Genomic DNA, 21,076 nt, shown 5'->3' with positions numbered 1-21,076 from the left:
AGGAGTCCGTAGATGTTTCATAGCGGCTCGTAATGCCAGCCGTAGGAACTCGGGGTGTCAGGTGAGTCGGGACGTTTTGTTCAACGTTGATAAATGTCCACGAGTAAAAAAAAAATAGCCCCGAGTACCTACGAATGGCTATTACCGTAATTCTCCGAGTTCGAATCCAGGGGAAAACTCGGGAGAGTTCGTGAGTAAGTGGGACAGGGCCTAAAATCTCCAGGCTACTGAATTAATTATTACAAGGCTCCATCTACTGGAACTTTCAAGTACTGCACCCACTCGCCATCAAACGTCAGGGGAATTTGTCTGAACTTGAAGTTGCTTTAGTCTCTCTGTAGCAATGGGAGGTAAAATACTCATCTGTCTCATGCGGCCTGATTGGCAAGTAAAGCTGTATTCTACACACAAAGCAGAGAGTGGTTTGCGAGGCCCACTACTCATAGAGGACATTGTGGGGAAGTATAAAGGTCGGCTTAAAATTCAAACTTGAGTTCACATTAAATAGAACAAGGTAACAGGAACATGAGATGAATTGGGGAAATGAGGAAAAAAATGAATTTAAAATACGTGTGATGAAAAGGGTGGCACAGGGGCGCGGCGATAGTGTCTTACAGCGTCAGTGACCCGAGTTCGATCCTTACCACGGGTGCTGTCTGTATGGAGTTTGTACCTTCTCCTTGTGACCGTGTGGGTTTCCTCCAACATTCCAAAGACGTACAGGTGTACGATAGGTTAATTGGGCTTGGTAAAATTGTAAATTATCGCTAGTGTGTACGATAGTGTTAGTGTACAGGGTGATTGCTGGCCAGCGCAAACTCGGTGGGCCAAAGGGGCTGTTTCCGTTCTATATCTCTATAAAGTCTCTAAAGTAAAAAAACATTCTTAAAAAAGACGTATTGTTTTCTGTGGAGCGGAGATCTCTTAGATGTTTATAAATTTATGAAAAGGTTAGATGGTCACTTTTTTTTTCCAGTGTGGAAGTGTCAAAGACTAGAGGGCATCACTTTAAGGTGAGAGGGGGAAGGTTTAAAGGAGATGTCCACTGCAGATTTTTGTTCCACAGTGTGGAAGGTACTGACAACTCGCTGCCAGGGAAGGTGGTGGAACCAGACAACAAAATTGACATTGAAGAGGCATTTAATCAGACTTTTAAATATGTTATAAATGGAGGGTTGTGGATCATATGTAGGCAGATGGGGTTAGTTTAACTTGGCATTATGGCCAGCACAAACTTCATGAGCCGGTGCCTGTTCCTGTACTATGCTGTTCTACATTCAATGTTAGAGGTTGCAGAAGATAGTCGCAAAAAGCTGCAGTAACTCAACGGGAAAGGCAGCATCTCTGGAGAGAAGGAATTGGTGAGGTTTTTGTACTCTTCCTGCCATTGAAGATGACCTGGAGTGCTTCAGGTGTATCCGTGAGTGGATTCAGGATGCAGAGTCATGGCTTCGCTGGATCAATTGACCCATTCCTCATTCTTGACACACGAGAGAGTGTGAGTGGAACACTCCAGGTCGGCCCAGGCTTTTGGTGATCACCCAGAGACAGCAGAGTGCTCTGCTCTCGGTGGAAATAAATCACAGAGCATTAAAGAGCACCACTACATTACAAGAGTTCGAGGTGAAGTGAAATATCACAAATAAATCTATCAGACAGCAGTCAATTTTCTCCGAATTGTTTAAAAAAAGCAAAACTACAGTATTTTCTCCCAGTAAAAGCTGACTAATGTCCCCAGAATAATGCAGTGAGTGGAGGATAGTTACATATTGATTATTTGTAGAAAATCCTCACTCACTTATAGCTGTGTGGTCACAAAGCTTGATCAGCTGGAGAATTACCCTGATGCAGGATATCGACCAGAGATGTTGACTTACACAAATGGCTCCATAGGAGAGCTCACCGAGTTCTTCCAACATTCTCTTTTAAATCCACATAGAAATATAGAAAATAGGTGTAGGAGTCAGCCATTCGGCCCTTCAAGTCAGCACCGTCATTCAATATGATCATGGCTGATCACCCAAAATCAGTACCCTGTTCCTGCTTTCTCCCCATATCCCTTGATTCTTTTAGCTCTAAGAGCTAGATCTAACTCTCTTGAATACATCCAGTGAATTGGCCTCCACTGCCTTCGGTGGCAGAGAATTCCACAGATTCACAACTCTGGGTGAAAAACGTTTTCCTGATCTCAGTCCTAAATGGCCTATCCATTACTCTTAAACCCCTAGTAATCAGCACGGGAGCACCTCAAGGCTGCGTGTTCAGCCCCCTGCTGTACTCACTCTATACTCATGACTGCGTAGCCAGTCACAGTGCGAACTCCATCATCAAGTTCGCTGACGACACCACTGTTGTAGGACGTATCACTGATGGGGATGAGTCAGAGTACAGAAGAGAAATCGAGCAACTGTCCATATGGTGCCAGTGCAATAACCTGGCTCTCAACACCAGCAAAACCAAGGAACTGATTGTGGACTTTGGAAAGAGGAGGAGGGGGACCCACAGCCCCATCTATATCAACGGGTCAATGGTTGAAAGGGTCAAGAGCTTCAAATTCCTGGGTGTGCACATCTCTGAAGATCTCTCCTGATCCGAGAACACTAATGCAATTATCAAGAAAGCTCATCAGTGCCTCTACTTCCTGAGAAGATTACGGAGAGTCTGTTTGTCAAGGAAGACTCTCTCTAACTTCTACAGGTGCACAGTAGAGCGCATGCTGACCGGTTGCATCGTGGCTTGGTACGGCAATTTGAGCGCCCTGGAGAGGAAAAGACTACAAAAAGTAGTAAAAGTAGTACTGCCCAGTCCATCATCGGCTCTGACCTTCCTTCCATGGAGGGGATTTATCGCAGTCGCTGCCTCAAAAAGGCTGGCAGCATCATCAAAGACCCACACCATCCTGGCCACACACTCATCTCCCTGCTACCTTCAGGTAGAAGGTACAGGAGCCTGAAGACTGCAATAACCAGGTTCAGGAATAGCTACTTCCCCACAGCCATCAGGCTATTAAACCTGGCTCGGACAAAACTCTGATTATTAATAACTCATTATCTGTTATTTGCACTTTTTATTTATTATTGTGTGTATATATTTGCATTATGGTATATGGACACACTTATCTGTTTTGTAGTAAATGCCTACTATGTTCTGTGTACTGAAGCAAAGCAAGAATTTCATTGTCCTATACAGGGACAATAAACTCACTTGAACTTGAACTAGTTCTGTGGTCCCCCAACATCGGGAACATTTTTCCTGCATCTAGCCTGTCCAATCCCTTAATAATTTTATATGTTTCTAGAAGATCCCCTCTCACCCTTCTAAATTCCAGTGAATACAAGCCCAGTCAATCCATTCTTTCATTATATATTAGTCGCGCCATCCCCAGAATTAACAGGTGAACTGACGCTGCACTCCCTCAACAGCAACATTCCTGCATCTAGTCTTCAGGAAATGTCCACTTTCAGGTGCATCCTGGCTGCCTTTGATGTTGTAATGATGTGCGGGCATTAAACAATCTTGAATACATAGAAACATAGAAATTAGGTGCAGGAGTAGGCCATTCGGCCCTTCGAGCCTGCACCGCCATTCAATATGATCATGGCTGATCATCCAATACCCCTTAGATAGACAAAAAATACTGGAGTAACTCAGCGGTTCAGGTAGCAACCATGGAAAGAAGGAATAGGTGACTTTTTGGGTGCAGACCATTCTTCAGACCCCTTCTTCAATACCCCAAACTGCATACAGTGCATCAAACAGCCCCTGGCTGTCTGCACTCTCTACACCCTTCGATCAATTTGGATAAAATGCCTGGGTACATTCACACTGACGTGGCTTGCATGGAAATTGTGACTGGATTTGCCTACAGGAAATAAGTAAATGCGTTCCAAATATAAAACCTACACTTTGGAATACCCAGACGGTAGAACACGATACAATAGAAATATGAAGAAACAAGGAACTGCAGAAAACTGCAGATGCTGGTATACAAAAAAAAGTGCTGGTGTAACTCAGCGGGCTTGTATGTGTTTTGTTAAATAAAACAACGACTTCCTTTTAAACAAAGAATTTTAATCAACATTTGTTTTTAAAGACTTATTTTATAGAGAATGTGCGGATTAGTTTAGTTTTTAGTTTTAGTTTAGAGATAGTGTAGAAACAGGCCCTTCGGCCCACTGAGTCCAGGCTGATCTTTGATCACCCGATCACAGTAGTTCTATGTTATCCCACTTTTGCAATAAATCCCTAAAGGGCAATTTACAGAAGCCAATTAACCTATAAACCAGCACGTCTTTGGAATGTGGGAGGAATCCAGAGCACCCGGAGAAAACCTATGGGGTTACAGGAAGAACGTACAAACTCTGTACAGATTGCACCCGTAGTCAGGATCGAACCTGGGTCTCTGGCGCTATAAGGCAGCATCTCTACTGCTGTGCCGCCTCACAAACTTGAGAGCAATACCTATAATGCAAAAAAGACACAAAGTGCTGGAGTAACTCAGCGCGTCAGGTAGCATCTCTGGAGAACGTGGATAGGTGACATTTTAGGTCAGGACCCTTCTTCATAATACTTTTAGTGCAGTTATTCTTGTATGAAATTCAGCAACTCTCATGTTAACTCTTACATTGTAATGATGACCAGTAAATATTTTTCGGTGATGTGGATTGAGATAGATATTAGCAAGGGAGGAATAGATGGGAGGAATAGATTGGGTCACGCATGACCTGTTTTCCTGGATGGAAAAATCAAATACTCGAGGGCACAACTTTAAGGTGAGAGGGGTAGAGTTTAAAAGAGATGTGCAGAGCAACTTTTTTTACACAGTAGGAGGTGAATGGCTGTAACGCGCTGCCTGAGTCGGTTGTTGAAACAGGTATGACTTTGGATAGGATATGTATGGAATGGAAGGATATGGAGATGGACAAATTCTTGATTAGAATGGGTGTGAAGGGTTCTGAGGAGATGCCAGGGAAATGGGATTTGGAGGCAGAGATCAGCCATATACTGCTATCAGGTCTTGGCATCATGTTGAGCACAGACATTGTGGGCTGAAGGGCCTATTCTTGTGCTGTGCTGTTCTATGTTCAGATTGCCCCAGTATTTTGAGCATGCGGAACATTAGTCTGGGTTCAAGGTGCAGTAACGCAACCATTAAGTCACCTCATCCCAGAAGGCAGTTCATGCTCGTGTGCGGTTCTGACAATACTGTACTTAAACACTCCTTTCACTGGAAAGGTTCTCTCTGGAGCTTCTGTTGGGTGGTACTGGATATGTACTAAGGGGCTGTGGGCACCACCACACTGCTGGAGAGCATGATCAATGAAGAGACAAACTCAGATCTCTTTGCTGTAACTTGGTGACATCACAATTCTTGCTTCGAAGCTTTGAATACCTCCACCTGTATCAGAGAACACCAGGTTAAACACTGTTCACAAAGTGCTTCACCAGAACAGTCTGTTCTCACTCTCCTGGATCTGTGCAATGAGTGACCCATCACCGACTCACTTGGCTGCCTTTTCCAAATGGATGGAGCTCAAACCTTCTTGACGAACCAAACACAAGAATGAGTTGTGCTGATTCAGCCCAAGCCTCGCTGTTAAAAAGACATTTGGCCAGGAAAAATCTAGACAGATATGGGGCAGATGTGGGTAAATGGGACTAGCTCCGATGGGGCATCTTGTTCGGCAAGCATGAGTTGGCCCGAAGGACATGCTTCTATTACTCTAATTGCAGATGCTGGAAATCTGAAATTTAAAAAAGCAAAACTGCTGCAAATACTCAGTAGGTCAGACAGGATCTCCACAGATGCTGGCTCACCTGAGTATTTCAACAGTCCATTAATGGAGATATTTGGGCTGGGGTCAAAACCCTTTGTCAAAGAGAAAGGTATCAAGGAGGGTCATTTTACCTCAGCAGAGAGTTAACCCATAGACTGAAGAACCGCCATCATTTTCCAGGACACAGAAAATAGGTGCATTAGGCCATCAAACCCGCCCCACCATTCAATATGATCAACTGATCTATGCTGGCCTCAACTCTTCTGTGCCATTCCCTTATTAGCCCTAATTCCTTGATCTGTCAAACACTGGTTGGTCAGTGTGGGCAAGTCGGGCCGAAGGGCCTGTTTCCACACCGTATGACTATGACTCTACAACTGATGAAATTGAGAAAAGAAACTGCTGGAGGAACTTTTTCACACAGAGGGTTGCGAATCTGTGGAATTCTCTGCGTCAGAAGGCAGAAGAGAGAGTTGGATAGAGCTCTTAAAGATAGTGGAGTCAGGGGATTTGTTTAAGAAGGAACTGCAGATGCTGGAAAATCAAAGGTACACAATCAGGGGATTGGGGAAAAGGCAGGAACGAGGTACTGAGTGTGGATGATCAGCCATGATTACAGTGAATGGTGCTGCTGGCTTAAAGGGCAGAATGGCCTACTCCTGCACCTATTGCCTATTATCTAATTAGGAGAAGGCATCAGTAAAAATAAATGGGTGACGTTTCGGGTCGAGAATCTGCTTCATAGATGGTGCCTGACCTGCTGAATTGCTTCAACGTTTGGGTCCTTGATATTTGTGGAGGAGACATGCAGGTGTAAAAATACATTACAAGTAATTAGGAGAGAGCACCAGTAAATCACAGGCATTTGGAGATAGTAACCTGATTTGTGATAAATGTCCATAGTGACCCATACAGAGAAGAAACAGTTGCCAAGAGATTTAGGTTCATCAAAGTAAAATAATAGCTCAGCATTGCAGGGCGGGTTGTGGATCAGTGATTGTCCTCCAAGTAAAGATAAACCGATTGTGAGTACAAACATTCCCTGGAAAGCCCTGGTCAATGTTCACACCTCCCCGGGTTTACCAGTAAATAGTCGCACACGCTCTGGGCTCATTAGTAGATAATCGCACACTCCCAATATCCCAGTAAGTGTCCACACAGTCCCCAGACCCCCAGTAAATATTCACACACTACCAGTAAATGTTCACATTTTTGATATATTTTTTTCAACTTTGGGCTTTAATAATACAAAATGCCACCAACGGCGACTCTTGTCTACTCTCAGTGTAATCTGCTTTTCTAACTCTTTTGTACTTCAGTATAATGTGTCTGGTTATTATTGAATTGTATGCAAACTTTTTGTTGACTGTACCTAGGTACATGTGACAATAAGGTATCATTGAAACGTTGAACTCTGCACTGTCGATCTTCCCTTTTGCTCTATCTGTTGTACTTGAGTTTGAACACATTGCATGGAATATTTGATCAGTTTGATCATATACAAGACAAAGCTTTTCACAAACCTTGGCAGATGTGACAATAACATATCTGAGCAATTGATTAGTACAGTGAGAGGCTTTGCAGAGTGATACACAGTTGCAATACAGTAGTTAAAAAAACATAGAAACAAGGAACTGCAGATGCTGATTAATACACAAGGGGACAGAAAGGAACTCAGCAGGTCAGGCAGAATCTCAGCATCAGATTGGTGATGGTGCAGGCCGTCTGAGGAAGGGTCTCAACCCGAAACGTCATCTATCCATGTTCTCCAGAGTTAGACACAAAATGCTGGAGTAACTCAGCGGGACAGGCAGCATCTCTGGAGAGAAGGAATGGGTGACGTTTCAGGTCAACAATCGCCTTCAGAGATGCTGCCTGACCTGCGGAGTTGCTCCAGCATTTGAGTCATCAATAGTTGTTGAGAAGACTTGCAGATGTAAAAATACATTACAAGTAATTGACAATGATACACAGAAACAGATACTATTCCCTTTGTAATGTTTAGTTAACCGGACTGGCTTGACCTAGTTTATCTCCCTTTTGTCACCGTACATCATAACATCATAACCACTTTGCTGTAACATGGTCCGGGCAAGAGGTGATGCTTGGTGCTAGGTGCTGATGCCGGGCATATTCACATTGGCCTTTTTCTCCGTGAAGAACTTCTTCAGGACTACCACCTGTCCGATCGTAACCACGAAAAGGATGATGGTCTCGGCCGTCGCCCAGTACATGATACTGGCGTTGACACTGTCTGCGTGTAGCCAGTCGACCAGCAACTGTACATGGTAATTTTTGTGCAAGTCTTCTAACCTTACCAGAGAACTGTGCACCTTGATGCAGGAATACTCCAGCTGACGGAGAAGCAAAAAAAAAAAAAAGATGATGATCAGTTTATATATACAGTACAGAAACAGACCCTTCGGCCCACTGAGTCCATGCTGACCAGCGATCATCCCAGCCGGATTACCCCCTGATAAATTCCAACCAAGCTTAGACAGGGCAGAATTTGTTAGGTGTATCCAAGAGGGAGATCTGAAATTCAGGTCTTTTCAGAAGTTACCAGGCTTCTATACGGTCCTTCCATAAGCTAGGGTACTGTCCGACTCACCACTACCCCACTGAGGACGTTGGAGTTTGTCGACAGAACTGATGTGCTAAAATGCAGAGAACAATATTCTGCACTTTGTATCATCCCCTTTGCTTTATCCATTGTACTTGAGTTTGCACTGATTGCATCTACGGATGTACTGTGTATATGATCTGTTTGAATAGCATGCAAAACAAAGTTTTCTTCTGTACCTTGATAAATGTGACAATAATAAAATGAAACCTAAACCCATATGGATAGTCTAACTATATAAGGGGCCAGTCTAGTCCCCATATGGATCCCCATATGGATAGTCTAACTATATAAGTATTGACATTTGGTCTGTTCTGTTAATTTAATCAAACTCTGTAAAGCACTTTGGTTCAAATACTGGTTTTGTTGAAAAGTGCTATATAAATAAAGATTATTATTATTATTATTATTATATATAAGGGGCCAGGCTAGACTTTGTATTGGAAAATTAGTGGAGACTAGAGCTGCACAGTGGGGCAGCTGGTAGAGCTGCTGCCTCAGCACCAGACACCCGGGTTCGATTCTAACCTCGGATGCTGTCTCTATGGAGTTTACATGTTCTCCCTGTGACCCCATGGGTTTCCTCCAAGTGCTGCAGTTTTCTCTCACTTTCTAAAGACATGTTGGTTTGGAGGTTAATTGCCTTCTGTAAAATTGCCCACAGTGTGTGGTGGGTGGATGAGAAAGTGAGATAACATAGAACTTGTGAGAACAGGTGATCAGAGATCGGAGTGAACTTGGTGGGTCGAAGGGTCTGTATGTATCTCCATGCCTTATCTCCAAAGTTGAAAAAAACTTAAACCTAAAAAAACCAGAATGAGTCTGGCCAGGTGACTGGTGTCAATGCGGGAGCGTTTTGAGTCAAGTCAACTTGATTCGTCACGTACACATATGAGATGTGCAGTGAAATGAAAAGTGGCAATGCTTGCGGATTGTGCAAAAAGACTACAAAACAGAATGGAACAGAATCAGTAATTACACATTTGTGGGAGAAATAAAGAAGAAACAGGAATTTTAAAAATACACCACACAACAGTAAATTGGTACAGTAAGTTAGTCCCTGGTGAGATAGGAGTTTACAGTCCTAATGGTCTCTGGGAAGAAACTCCTGCTCATCCTCTCTGTTTTAACAGCATGGCAACGGAGGCGTTTGCCTGACCGTAACAGCTGGAACAGTCCGTTGCTGGGGTGGAAGGGGTCCCCCATGATATTGTTGCATCTGGATTTGCAACTTCTGATGTATAGATCCTGCAGGGGGGCGAGTGTAGTTCCCATAGTGGTTTCGGCCGAACGCACTACTCTGCAGAGCCTTCTTGTTCTGAGAACAGTGATTCTATGGTTCAATGGTTCTTTATCGTCAGCACTGTGAAATTCTTTTGCACAACCACAAATGCACGGTCTACACATTTTTGGCTGCGTTTTAAAATTTAATAAAACAACTCCTTAATGTTTTAAGATAGTCATGAATAAGGATACGTTTGGACTTTGGGGGAAAGTACCAAATTGTAGAAGGGCAAGTGTTATTAAGCAGGAGGTAGGGAGTGTAAATCGGGAGCAAGTGTTATTTAGTAAGTCCACATCTGATATTGTTGGAGTCACTTGGAGATCGGATGTTCAGATTTCAGGGCTGGTATGCTCCAGTAAGGAGGTAAGGAGGAGAGACAAGGATGGTAAGGTAAGGGAGAAACTTGGATGTCGAAAGAGGTTTTAAATGTGGTCAAATAGTAAAATGAAGCATACGTTAGGAAGATGAAATCAATGGAATTGATTAATTGAAAGCAACCAGGTGGTAAGTGCTCAAGCAGGGAGTTATGTGGGTCGGAAGTGCCATCAAAAATCCTTTGCAAGTAGGATCAGGGAGAATCTCAAGACATTTTATACATACGTTAAAAAGAAGAGAGTTATTGGGGAGAGGGTAGGACAAAAAAATAGTGCTGGAGTGACTTAGCAGGGCAGGTTTCATGGACAAGTCTAGGATAAAGGAGGACATTTATGCTTAGATTCAAAGGATGTAAGCAAGATGCTAAATTAGTACTTTTCATCAGTATTTGTCATAGAGGAAGACATGCGGCTAGTGAGATCAACATGGGGTCTACTAGGGGATATTGAGATATATGGAGGTGGTGTTGGATCTCTTGAAGAGCATTAAAGTGACCAAGTCTCCAGAATCTAAAAAGGGTCTATCCCAGCTTTTTGAAAGAGTCAAGAGAGGAGATTGTTGGGGTCTTGACAAAAATCTTTCCATTTTCTTTAGCCACAGGCAAGATTTTAAATTGGTGTTTCGAGGCTTTTAGATAGGCAGATAGATATGCAGGGAATAGAGGGATATGGATCATGTGCAAAAAAAATTGATTGGTTTAATTTAGCATCATGTTCAACACAGACATAGTGGGACCAAGAGCCTACACATGTACCGCAGTCTTGGCAGACCAGTTAGCTCTTTAAGTACATTCTATTATTCAATAAAATCCTGGCTGATCCAGCCTTAACTTCAACTCTACTTCCACACACTCTCCCCGTACTCCTTGACTCCATTGTACTTTAAACATCAGTCAGTCTCTGCTTAATATATAATCAACAAAACGTCTTCCTAACATTCTGTGGTAGAGAATTCCAAAGGTCCATGGCCGATAAAAATCCCCCTCACCTCAATCTAACAATGGCAACCCCTTTATTAGATCATAAAAGACATAGCGCAGGTTCATGGCCTTCGGCCTACAATACAGTGTTGACCATGATACCCAGATACACTGATCTCATCTGCCTGTACATGATCCATATCCCTCTATTCCCTGCACTTCCAAGCTGCTTAAATGCCCCTGTCATATTTTCCCCCACCACCATCCATGGCAGGGCACCCACCAACCACTGTGTAAAAAAAAACCTGCCGCACACATCTCCTTTAAATTTTGCCCCTCTCATTTTAATGAATGAAAACTTTATTGTCATTCAGATATACACCTAGACACAGTGCACCTTGAACGAAATTTCGTTGCATTTTACTCTCCAAAATCAGTTAAAAGTTAAAAGTTCCAGGTGCGTCCATAAAAATGCGTCATGCGCATGGTTCTGTAAAATAAATATATATATTAAAAAGTTTTTAAAAGTGACGATATTTTAAAAGTTCTAGCCTCGGTTTTTTTGATTGTTCAGTAATCTTATGGCCTGGGGGATGAAGCTGTTGCAGAACCTAGTTGTCCCGCTCTTCATGCTGCGGTACCTCCTCCCAGAGTTAAGCAGTATGAACAGTCCAAATTGTGGGTGTATTAAAGTCCAGTCTTTGACATTTCTTCCATGGGAAAAGGTTTCTGTCTGTCCACCATCTTGATATCTCTCGGGAGATTTAACTAAAACTGGACCGGGCACAGTATAGTATAATTGTGTATACTTCTGTCAGGTCTCATCTCAGCCTTCGGCATTGCTGAGGAAACAATCCATGTTTATTATTCTGAAACTGTGCCCCGATTTCTGGATGCCTCGTCGGAGGGCAAACATCTTCTCCATATCGCTGGTTTAGAGTTGGAGATGGGTTAAGTAAGACCAAGAGCACAGTGGCACAGCTGGTAGAGCATCAATCCCCCTCAGAATCTGTTAGGTTTCAATAAGATCTTCTAAAGTCGAATGAGGAGAGGCTCAACATTTCCTTAAACATCAATGTAGAGAACCTTCTCTGCTCAACCCCCAATTCAAGCGCATTCTTCCTTAAACATGGAGACTAAAACTGCACACGGTCGTTCATCTGGCATCACACCAGTAAAGATGTATCAAAATGTCCCTCATTTTATCCCCCACACCCCTTGCAAGACAGCCAATATTCCATCATCTTTCCAGACTTGTTAACTTCTTGTGTTCCATTTACTAGGACTCTCAGATTCACCACAGCGTTTTGTCATCTCAGTGTTAAAGACACGCGTTATAGAACACTAACTTGTAGAGAGCAAAGATGGCTATCAAAAATTACAACAGGATCTTGATCAGTTGGGCAAGTGTCAATCAAACCGTCCACAGAGTACAGGTGCAGGATAATGAGTATAAATAATGCTTAGTGCAAGATAAAGTTCAGTGAGGTCCAATTAAAGACAGTTCAAAGGTCTCCAATGAAGTAGATGGTAGGTCAGAACCGTTCTCCAGTTGGTGAGAGGACGGTTCAGTTGCCTGATAATACCTATGTAAAAACTGACTAGTCTAGCCATCAGTACTTCCTGTGCAAACAAAAAGGTATTAGTATGTATCATTAATGTAAGGTAAAATTAAATAATGACGTTTAACAATTTAGAGGCGCTGCCACGCCATACCATCGGAAAATAAACCAGTGCTGGCCTCTTGGGTGAAGGTGAAACAGCCTGACTTTCACAAGCCCTGTCATAGCCAACTAACCTGGGTAAGAGCAGCAGCAGTGGTGGAGTTATTGGGGACAGCTGGAATAAAATCGCCAATCTTCAGTTGGAAGTAGATCTTCTTGTGGGTGAAGGTGGAGAATCTGTTGCCAAAGCAGAACTTGTAGACCCCAGACATCATGGCTTTGGCATTGTAAGATTCATGGCTTATCTTGTGCTTTCTGTAGGTCATGTTCCCAGTGGGGTCTTCAATGAAGCTATCCACATCATAGTGACCCCCTGCAATCACCTGTGGATATAAAGAGGTTTACGTTTTATCAACACATCCACCTATGATCAGCTTAGAGATCCAGTCTAGTCTAGAGATACAACTTGGAAACAGGCCCTTCAGCCCACTGAGACCGCGCCAACCAATGATCCCCACACACTAACACTATCCAACACACACTAGGGACAATTTACAATTGTACTGAAGCCAATTAGCCTACCAACCTGTACGCCTTTGGAGTGTGGGAGGAAGCTGGAGATCCCGGAGAAAACCCACGAGATCGTACATACTCCGCACAGACAGCACCCGTATTCAGGATCGAACCCAGGTCTCTGGCTCTGTAAGGCAGCAACTCTACTGTTGTGCCACCTTACTGCAGAGGCGATCATTTTGATATTGGGTACAGGAAATTGGAATTCCCTCCCTGAAAAACAGCAGAGATCATGGGCTGCACCCTGTGAATTACCCCTATTGTGCAAAGGGAAAGTGGCAAAATATAAAGTTCACGTGAACAGATGGTTGGCATGGTTGGCATGGTTGGCATGGGCTCGGTGGGCTGAAGGGCCTGTCTCCAAGCTAGATTTTTTTTAAACTAAAAAAAAACGCACTCTCTAGTGATTCACAGCCATTAAATACATGAAGTTTACAACCAATTAGACCAACGTTATATTTATTTAATGTCAGTTGAATAAAGCATAACTACTCTACACTGGAAATACCTAATTAGACAGTTGGCAGCGTTTCAAGAAGCTGGTTCTCCTCCACCTCCACAAGGCCAATGTGGGATGGGCCAACACATGCTGACACAGTCGATGAAGCCAACAGAATGAACTTAATAAAAACATAAGAGCTTTGCACCCATGTACAAAGGATTTGTACCCATTAGACAACTTAACGATGATTCAGCAAGAGTCACAATAGTTCATTGGGACCTGAATCCTTTAAAGTGGGGTCGCAGGTAGTCCAAAAGGCTTTTTGCACATTCGCCATCATCAGTTGGAATATTGAATATAGAAGTTGGGAGGTAATGTTGCAGTTATGTAAAGCGTTGGTCAGGCCACATTTAGAGTGTTGTGTTCAGTCTTGGGCACCATATTATAGGAAAGATGTTGTCAAGCTGGAATGGACACAGAGAAGATTTATGATGATGTTGCCACTGACAACTTGCCAGGACTCGAGGGCCTGAGCTGTAGGGAGCGGTTGATGAGGTTTAACAGGAACCTGAGGGGTAACGTTTTTACACAAAGGGTGGTGGTTGTATGGAATGATCTGCCAGAGCAGGTATATGAGGCAGGTACGATCACAACGTTTAAGAAACATTTAGGTACATAGACAAAGGACAAAGGACAAACAAAGGACAAAGGACAAAGGATATTTATTGTCACATACACCCAATGGTGTAGTGAAATTTGTCTTGCCATGCAGCACACAGATAAAGATTAGACATAACATTAAAGAGATTTAACAATAAACATAAAAACATCCCCCCACAATGGTTCCCACTGTGGGGGAAGGCACAATGTCCAGTCCCCATCCCTAGTTCACCCATAGTCGGGCCTATTGAGGCCTCCACAGTTGCCTCTATGGAGGCCCGATGTTCCAGGCCGTTCTCGCCGGGTGATGTAGTTCCGGCGTCGGGAGAGTCCTAACAGCGGCATGGGACACCTGGAACAGCCGCTTCCGTACTGGAGGCCGCGGCTTCCGAAGTCAACAAGGCCGCGCCGGATGGAGCTCCACTACTGGCGATCTCGGCGAGAGATCCCAGGCTCCGTGATGTTTAAGTTCAGCTGCTGGCCGCTCCACAGTCCCGCAGCTCCGCGATGTTTTTTCTCGGCGGTCTTCAGCTCACCGGAGCTCCAGCGCGGCGACCCGGGCAAGGCATCGCCCGCTCCGCTCCGCGATAGCGTTCTAGCGTTGTGCCGCTGCCGAAGCCGAGGTACTGGGCGGTCCTCGACAGGAAACGCTGCTCCAGGCCCGCTAGTAGGCCGCGAGGACGGGTCGAAACTGCAGCCCGGAGAAAAGCTGCCTCTCCGACCAGGTAGGAGACCCTAGAAAGCAGTTTCCCCCCCCCCCCCCCCCCCCCCACATAAAAAGGCTAGAACTCCTAAAAAACAAACATTCAACTAACTGAAAATAAGAGAAAAGATGAAAAACAGACAGCTGCAGGCTGGGCAGCCATACCACACAGGACGGTGCCCCCAAGACTAAAAATAGATAGGATAGGTTTCGAGGGATTTGGGCCAAACGCAGGCAGGTCAAGTCAAGTCAAGTCAATTTTATTTCTATAGCACATTTAAAAACAACTCTCATTGACCAAATGGGACTAGAGTAGATGGGACATGTTGGTCGGCGTGGGCAAGTTGGGCAGAAGGGCCTGTTTTTGTATTACTCTATGAATCGAAAAATTACGAACATTCACATATTAGATAAGTGCCAAAGGATATCCCATTAGACCCATGGCCCTTTGCACATTGCTTTTCCTGCTTCCTTTGCCACAACTTTTTAACCATTCATGGGATGCGACGTCACTAGTAATGCCAGCGTTTAGTATCTCTCCCCAACTCCACCTGACCTGCTGAGGGAGTTATGCATTAATGACATACAAGCCTGACTGAGTCAGGTTGCCATACTTCCTGAAGGAAAGGAATTTTTTGTCTTTAATGGGGTGACACAACGACATTCCAGATAGTGCTGCCACCATGTAGCTCCAGCGATCCAGGTTCAATGCTGGCCTCTGGTGCTGCCTGTGTGGAGCTTCCATGTCCTTCCTGAGACCACATGGGTTTCCCGGGTGATCCGGTCCCGTTCCCGTTCCCCCTCCCTGCCCCCATATCACAAAGGCATGTTGGATGTTGGCCATTGTAAATTATCCCCCAGTGCATCTATTGATGGAGTGAGAGAATAACTTGCATGGAAAATAAGTGGGGGAAATGGGACTAATGACAATGCTCTGAGGACTAGCCTAGCCTCAATGGGCCGAACAGTCTATTTTTATGTTATAAGAATATGGATAGTTTCAAATGTAATTAATTATTTGATTTTAAGTTCAGCAACTCTCACCTGCTCTATATGGGATTCAAACCCATGTCTGCTTGGTTTTGTGTAGGAAGGAACTGCAGATGCTGGGTTAAAACAAAGATAGACACAAAAAGCTGGCGTCCAGCTGGTCAGTAACTAACCACTACGTTATCCTTTTCAATGTTAAACTAAATACGCTTCCAACATTCCCAGGGATCACAATTTTTTTTTAAAACCCTACCCTTCTCCTGATTTATTTGATAATTGTTTTAAATCAGAGTTTTCTGATGTTTCTGACCAAGACTGATCCATTCTCGCTCTACCTCTTTATTGTACGAGTTTGGCTTGATTGGATTTATGTTGAGTTTTATCTGATGAAAACATTTCATGCTTTTGAACACTATCAATAAATCTACCTTTAGCTTCACGGTTCAAAGGAGAGCAGTCCCAGGTCTCCTAGTCTCTCCATGTAACTCATACCATCTCATAAACTTGCCGTTCTTCAAAATGGATTGGTCCCTGGATTTAGGTAGATTCTTGGTTTCATGTTTCTTGGTTTCCTGGTCTTCCAAAATATTCCAAATGGAATTTAAACTGGAGGTGGTGGAGGGAGGACTTCAGCCAAAAATACCTTAAATTTAGTTGTATCTGGTTGGGTAACTATGGTAGGGTGAAGACCATTCCATGCTTTAATTGTGCGGGGGAAGAATGAATTGTTGTACACATCTGTCTTGGTAGCTGGTATCTTAAATTGGATCGAATGCCCTCGTCTGCTCCTAATTGGTTTGGGTTTGGTATAGGTTTTGTGATCTATGTCGAGCTGGCCATTTAACATTTTGTAAAAACAGGTCAAGCGGTGAGCTGGATGACCGTAGACTATGTGAACCAGTGATTTGTAATTAATTAACCCTCATACTCGAGCCCTGTATCTGGAAAGATTGAGATGCAGTGTGCTTTTATCAACTAGTATATCAAAGATTTGTGCATTTGCTTGCTGGAATTCACTGTTTCTCGATCCTTTTTGAAACAGTGCTTTTGAGGTTATATTACCTCTTTCCAATTTTCCCAAATGCATTGGTTTTTCTGTGTTAAATTTCGCTTTTCACCTGTGCACATCTGAAGTCTTTTACCATCCCCCTCCGTTGGAGCTCACTTTCAAGATTCACGTTGCTTGGAAACTTAGGTCACCACTATACATCAAATGTGCTGTCTTAATGCCAACCACAAAGGCACACTATTGTTTGTGTTCCCAGAATCTGATAAGCAACTACGAACAACAACTTGAGACCAAAAAAATACTGCTGACATTGGAAATGTAAAATAAAACAGAAAATATTGAAAGCTCTTGGAATTAGACAGCTTGTGTAGAGACAGGAACAGAGTAAGCATTTCCACAGACAATGTCCAGCATTCCGTTTGTGTTGATCCAGTAGCTTACTGAAGTTTCTCTTGGCCAGTCCTGTTGCCAATGTATCTTTAATCTAAACGACACACTTTAATCTCACTAACCATCAATTACCTATTTACATTGTTTTAGCTTTTAGAGGCACAGCATGGAAACAGGATCTTCGTCCCACCTGACCACCAGCCACAAGTCTATCTTCATTCTCTTTTGCATCCTACACACTAGGGACAAGTTAACATACAAACCTGCATGTCTTTGGAAAGTGGGAGGAAATTGGAGCTTCTGGAGAATACCCATGCGAACACAGAATGTACAAACTGATAGCATCTGTAGTCAGGATCAACCCTGGGTCTCCGGCGCGGTGAGGCACATGGACTTTAGACTTCAGAGATACAGCATGGAAACAGGCCCTTCAGCCCATCGAGTCCGCGCCAACCAGCGATCACCCCGTACATTAGCACTATCCTACACACTAGGGACAATTTACAATTTTACCTAAGCCAATGAATCTACAAACCCTCATGTTTTTGGAGTGTGAGAGGAAACAGGAGCACCTGGAGAAAACCCGCGTGGTCACAGGGTGAACATACAAACTGCAGACAGCACCCGGAGTCAGGGTCGAACTCGGATCTCTGGTGCTATGACGCACAAAGATCCCACATTAATCCTATGGGATGAATGCTGGGGCAGTGCATCTGATTGATGGTTGATGAAGCCTTAGTGGGCTGAAGAGTCTGTTTCTGTGCTGTATCTCTCTTTGACATCAGTTTTGTGATGTTTGACATCAGGAAAGTGATGTTTGCTTTTGAAGTCCAAATACACACATCAACTAGATTACTCTTACCAACATGCCCCTGTTACTTCACTGAAGATTTAAGATGGTCACACAGAATCTTCCTTTTACAAATCCATCAGATTTAGGTCATAGAGTGATACAGAGTGGAAACAGGCCCTTCGGCCCAACTTGCCCACACCGGCCAACATGTAGAAACATAGAAATTAGGGTGCAGGAGTAGGCCATTCGGCCCTTCGAGCCTGCACCGCCATTCAATATGATCATGGCTGATCATCCAACTCAGTATCCTGTACCTGCCTTCTCTCCATACCCCCTGATCCCCTTAGCCACAAGGGCCACATCTAACTCCCTCTTAAATATAGCCAATGAACTGGCCTCAACTACCCTCTGTGGCAGAGAGTTCCAGAGATTCACCACTCTCTGTGTGAAAAAAGTTCTTCTCATCTCGGTTTTAAAGGATTTCCCCCTTATCCTTAAGCTGTGTCCCAGCTGCACTAGTCCCACCTGCCTGTGCTTGGCCCATATTCCTTCAACCCACGTTATGGGCTTTGTATACTATAAGAGGAGCTTGTAGTTGATTCTATACCATACACATTCTGAAGAAGACTTCCTTTTCTTTAATGCCAGCAGTGATTAATTATACATTTAAGGATATAATTTATATTTAAGAACTGCATGAGAACAGTAAGCTGCCTCCATCAGCATCATCATCCCTGGGCAATAAATGGCTTCTATTTTTACTGATGTCCAAACGTTGATCATGTCTGTAAATTGGAAAACCATTCCATATGGTAAACACACCTCGTTATTGTGGAGACACAAGGAACTGCAGATGCTGGTTTACAAAAAAACCCACAATGATCAGGCAGCATCTGCAGAGGGCATGGATGGTGATGTCTCAAGTCCCAACCCTTCTTCAGTCTGAAGAACAGCCCCAACCCGCAACATCGACTATCCATGTCCTTACAGATGCTGCCTGACCCTCTGAGTTACTCCAGCAGTTTGCGGTCCTCCTCCCCCCCCCCCCCTCCCCCATCAATATTGTGATGAATGGCATCAAAATCACACACAATAGATTTGAAGGAGCAATTACTGAAAGTGGATGGAGAATGGACATTAGTTCTGCCAGTTGTAGGAACAAACAGATGTACGTACATTGGACTTTTGGAGTTAATAATATTACGGGAGCTTGCCATATGTAGGGGTGTCCATAACTGGAGCATTCATGTCCCACAGATGGACTTTAAAAGAAAACTTTAACAAGGAAATGTTATCATATAATCACAGTTACAATACACAATAGACAATAGGTGCAGGAGTAGGCCATTCGGCCCTTCGAGCCAGCATCGCCATTCAATGTGATCATGGCTGATCATCCACAATCAGTACCCCGTTCCTGCCTCCTCTCCATATCCCCTGACTCCGCTATCTTACTACAAAGATTAAAAATGCCCCGCAGCTTGCCAACATCAATCTAGCAATCACCAAATAACAACAGTATTATTCCAGAGATTCGCTGGTCTCTGTGAGAAGATGTTTCCCATGCAACTTAGTTTTAAATGATGGACTCTACACCTTGTGATCATGTCCCCTTTGTCTGGGAAACATCTACCTACCCCTCTCAGTGTGCCATATGAGTAAGGTCACCCCTCGTTCTAAACTTCAAGGAACACAGACCCAGATGTCTAGTTACTAGTTACTAGTTCCTCTGAAGTTCGTCTCCTGCATTTTGTGTCTATCCTCGGTGTAAACCAGCATCTGCAGTTCCTTTATACCCTTCTCTCTTCCTTGTATGTCTGCAACAACCAACAGGCAACCCAAACATGGGAACCGTCCTCGTTGGAATCTTGAGCAAAGCTCAAAGCTCCCGGGTCAGGCAACGTCTGTGGAGTAGACGGCAGATGCTCCCCACAGATGCTGCCTGGCCCGCTGAGTTCCTCCGGCACTTTGTGTTTCGCTCAAGATTCCAGCATCTGCAGTTCCCTTGTGTCGCCTCCTCGGGACCATACCTGGAAAAAGAAGGTGAACTCGGTGCCGTTCTCGACCTGCTCGAAGAAACATTGGACATCTTGGTCGGCCAGTTCGAAGATGAATCGAGTGAAAGCGGCAGAAGCCGAGGACAGCAACAGCAGGAAATAGACGGGCGTGATCATTGCAGGTGGAGCGTGGGGAGCAGCCGGGATGAAACTGACTGGGAGAAACTTCAGGCAGCGCCGGGCTCCCGTTCACAGATTGAAATCATCTCGCCGTCCTCCACGTCTGTTCCAGCTCCGCCTTCCCTCAATGATCAACCCAAACCTGACGTGGCAGCGAATCCTGAGCCCTCCGGTACAGGAGAGGTGTCATGGAGGGAGAGAGGAGGAGAGGGAGAGACAGAGAGGGGAGGTTAGAGGGAGAGGATGGAGGAGGCGTGTTAACATACTGGCCATTCTGCAGCGTAAAGTCGACAGCGCGGTCACGTTTACATTCAGCCTTCGTGATGTCTCCGTTCCTTGCTGAAGCTTTTTCTCTCTGACTAGCCAGAACATTATCCCTCCCCCACCCTTGCTGGTTTCACTGTTTGTATCTGAAGACAGACACAACATTCTGGGGGACAGGCAGCATCTCTGGAGAGAAGGAAGAGGTGACGTTTCAGGTCGAGACCCTTCTTCAGCCAGAGATGTTGCCTGTCCCGGTGAGTTGCTCCAACATGTTGTGCCTATCTTCGGTTTAAACCAGCATCTGCAGTTCCTTCCCACACATCACTGTTTGTGTCCCTTTGTTATCGCCTCTTCCACATCCAACAATGGACCGTTGTAGGCTCCACCTATCTTGAGTCATCGGTGCCTGCTGTGATTAGTTCTGTACCTTTT

The 21,076-nt window shown here is 44.2% G+C and overlaps 1 protein-coding gene across 1 annotated transcript; it reads right to left on the bottom strand.

Moving 5' to 3' along the window:
• Positions 1–7,015: 7,015 nt before the first annotated feature.
• LOC129712755 (transmembrane emp24 domain-containing protein 3-like) lies at positions 7,016–20,660 on the bottom strand. The gene is made up of 3 exons (XM_055661460.1): positions 20,234–20,660; positions 12,778–13,026; positions 7,016–8,131 (listed from the first exon to the last, which is right to left on the bottom strand). Exons 1-3 carry the CDS (start codon positions 20,375–20,377, stop codon positions 7,889–7,891), a joined length of 636 nt encoding a protein of 211 aa, XP_055517435.1. The 5' UTR covers positions 20,378–20,660; the 3' UTR covers positions 7,016–7,888.
• Positions 20,661–21,076: the final 416 nt, after the last annotated feature.

Source organism: Leucoraja erinacea, chromosome 33 (genome assembly GCF_028641065.1).
Source record: "Leucoraja erinacea ecotype New England chromosome 33, Leri_hhj_1, whole genome shotgun sequence".
Lineage (NCBI taxonomy): Eukaryota > Metazoa > Chordata > Chondrichthyes > Rajiformes > Rajidae > Leucoraja > Leucoraja erinaceus.
The sequence above is the reverse complement of the archived record's forward strand: the minus strand, read 5'-3'. Positions and strand labels throughout refer to the sequence as shown.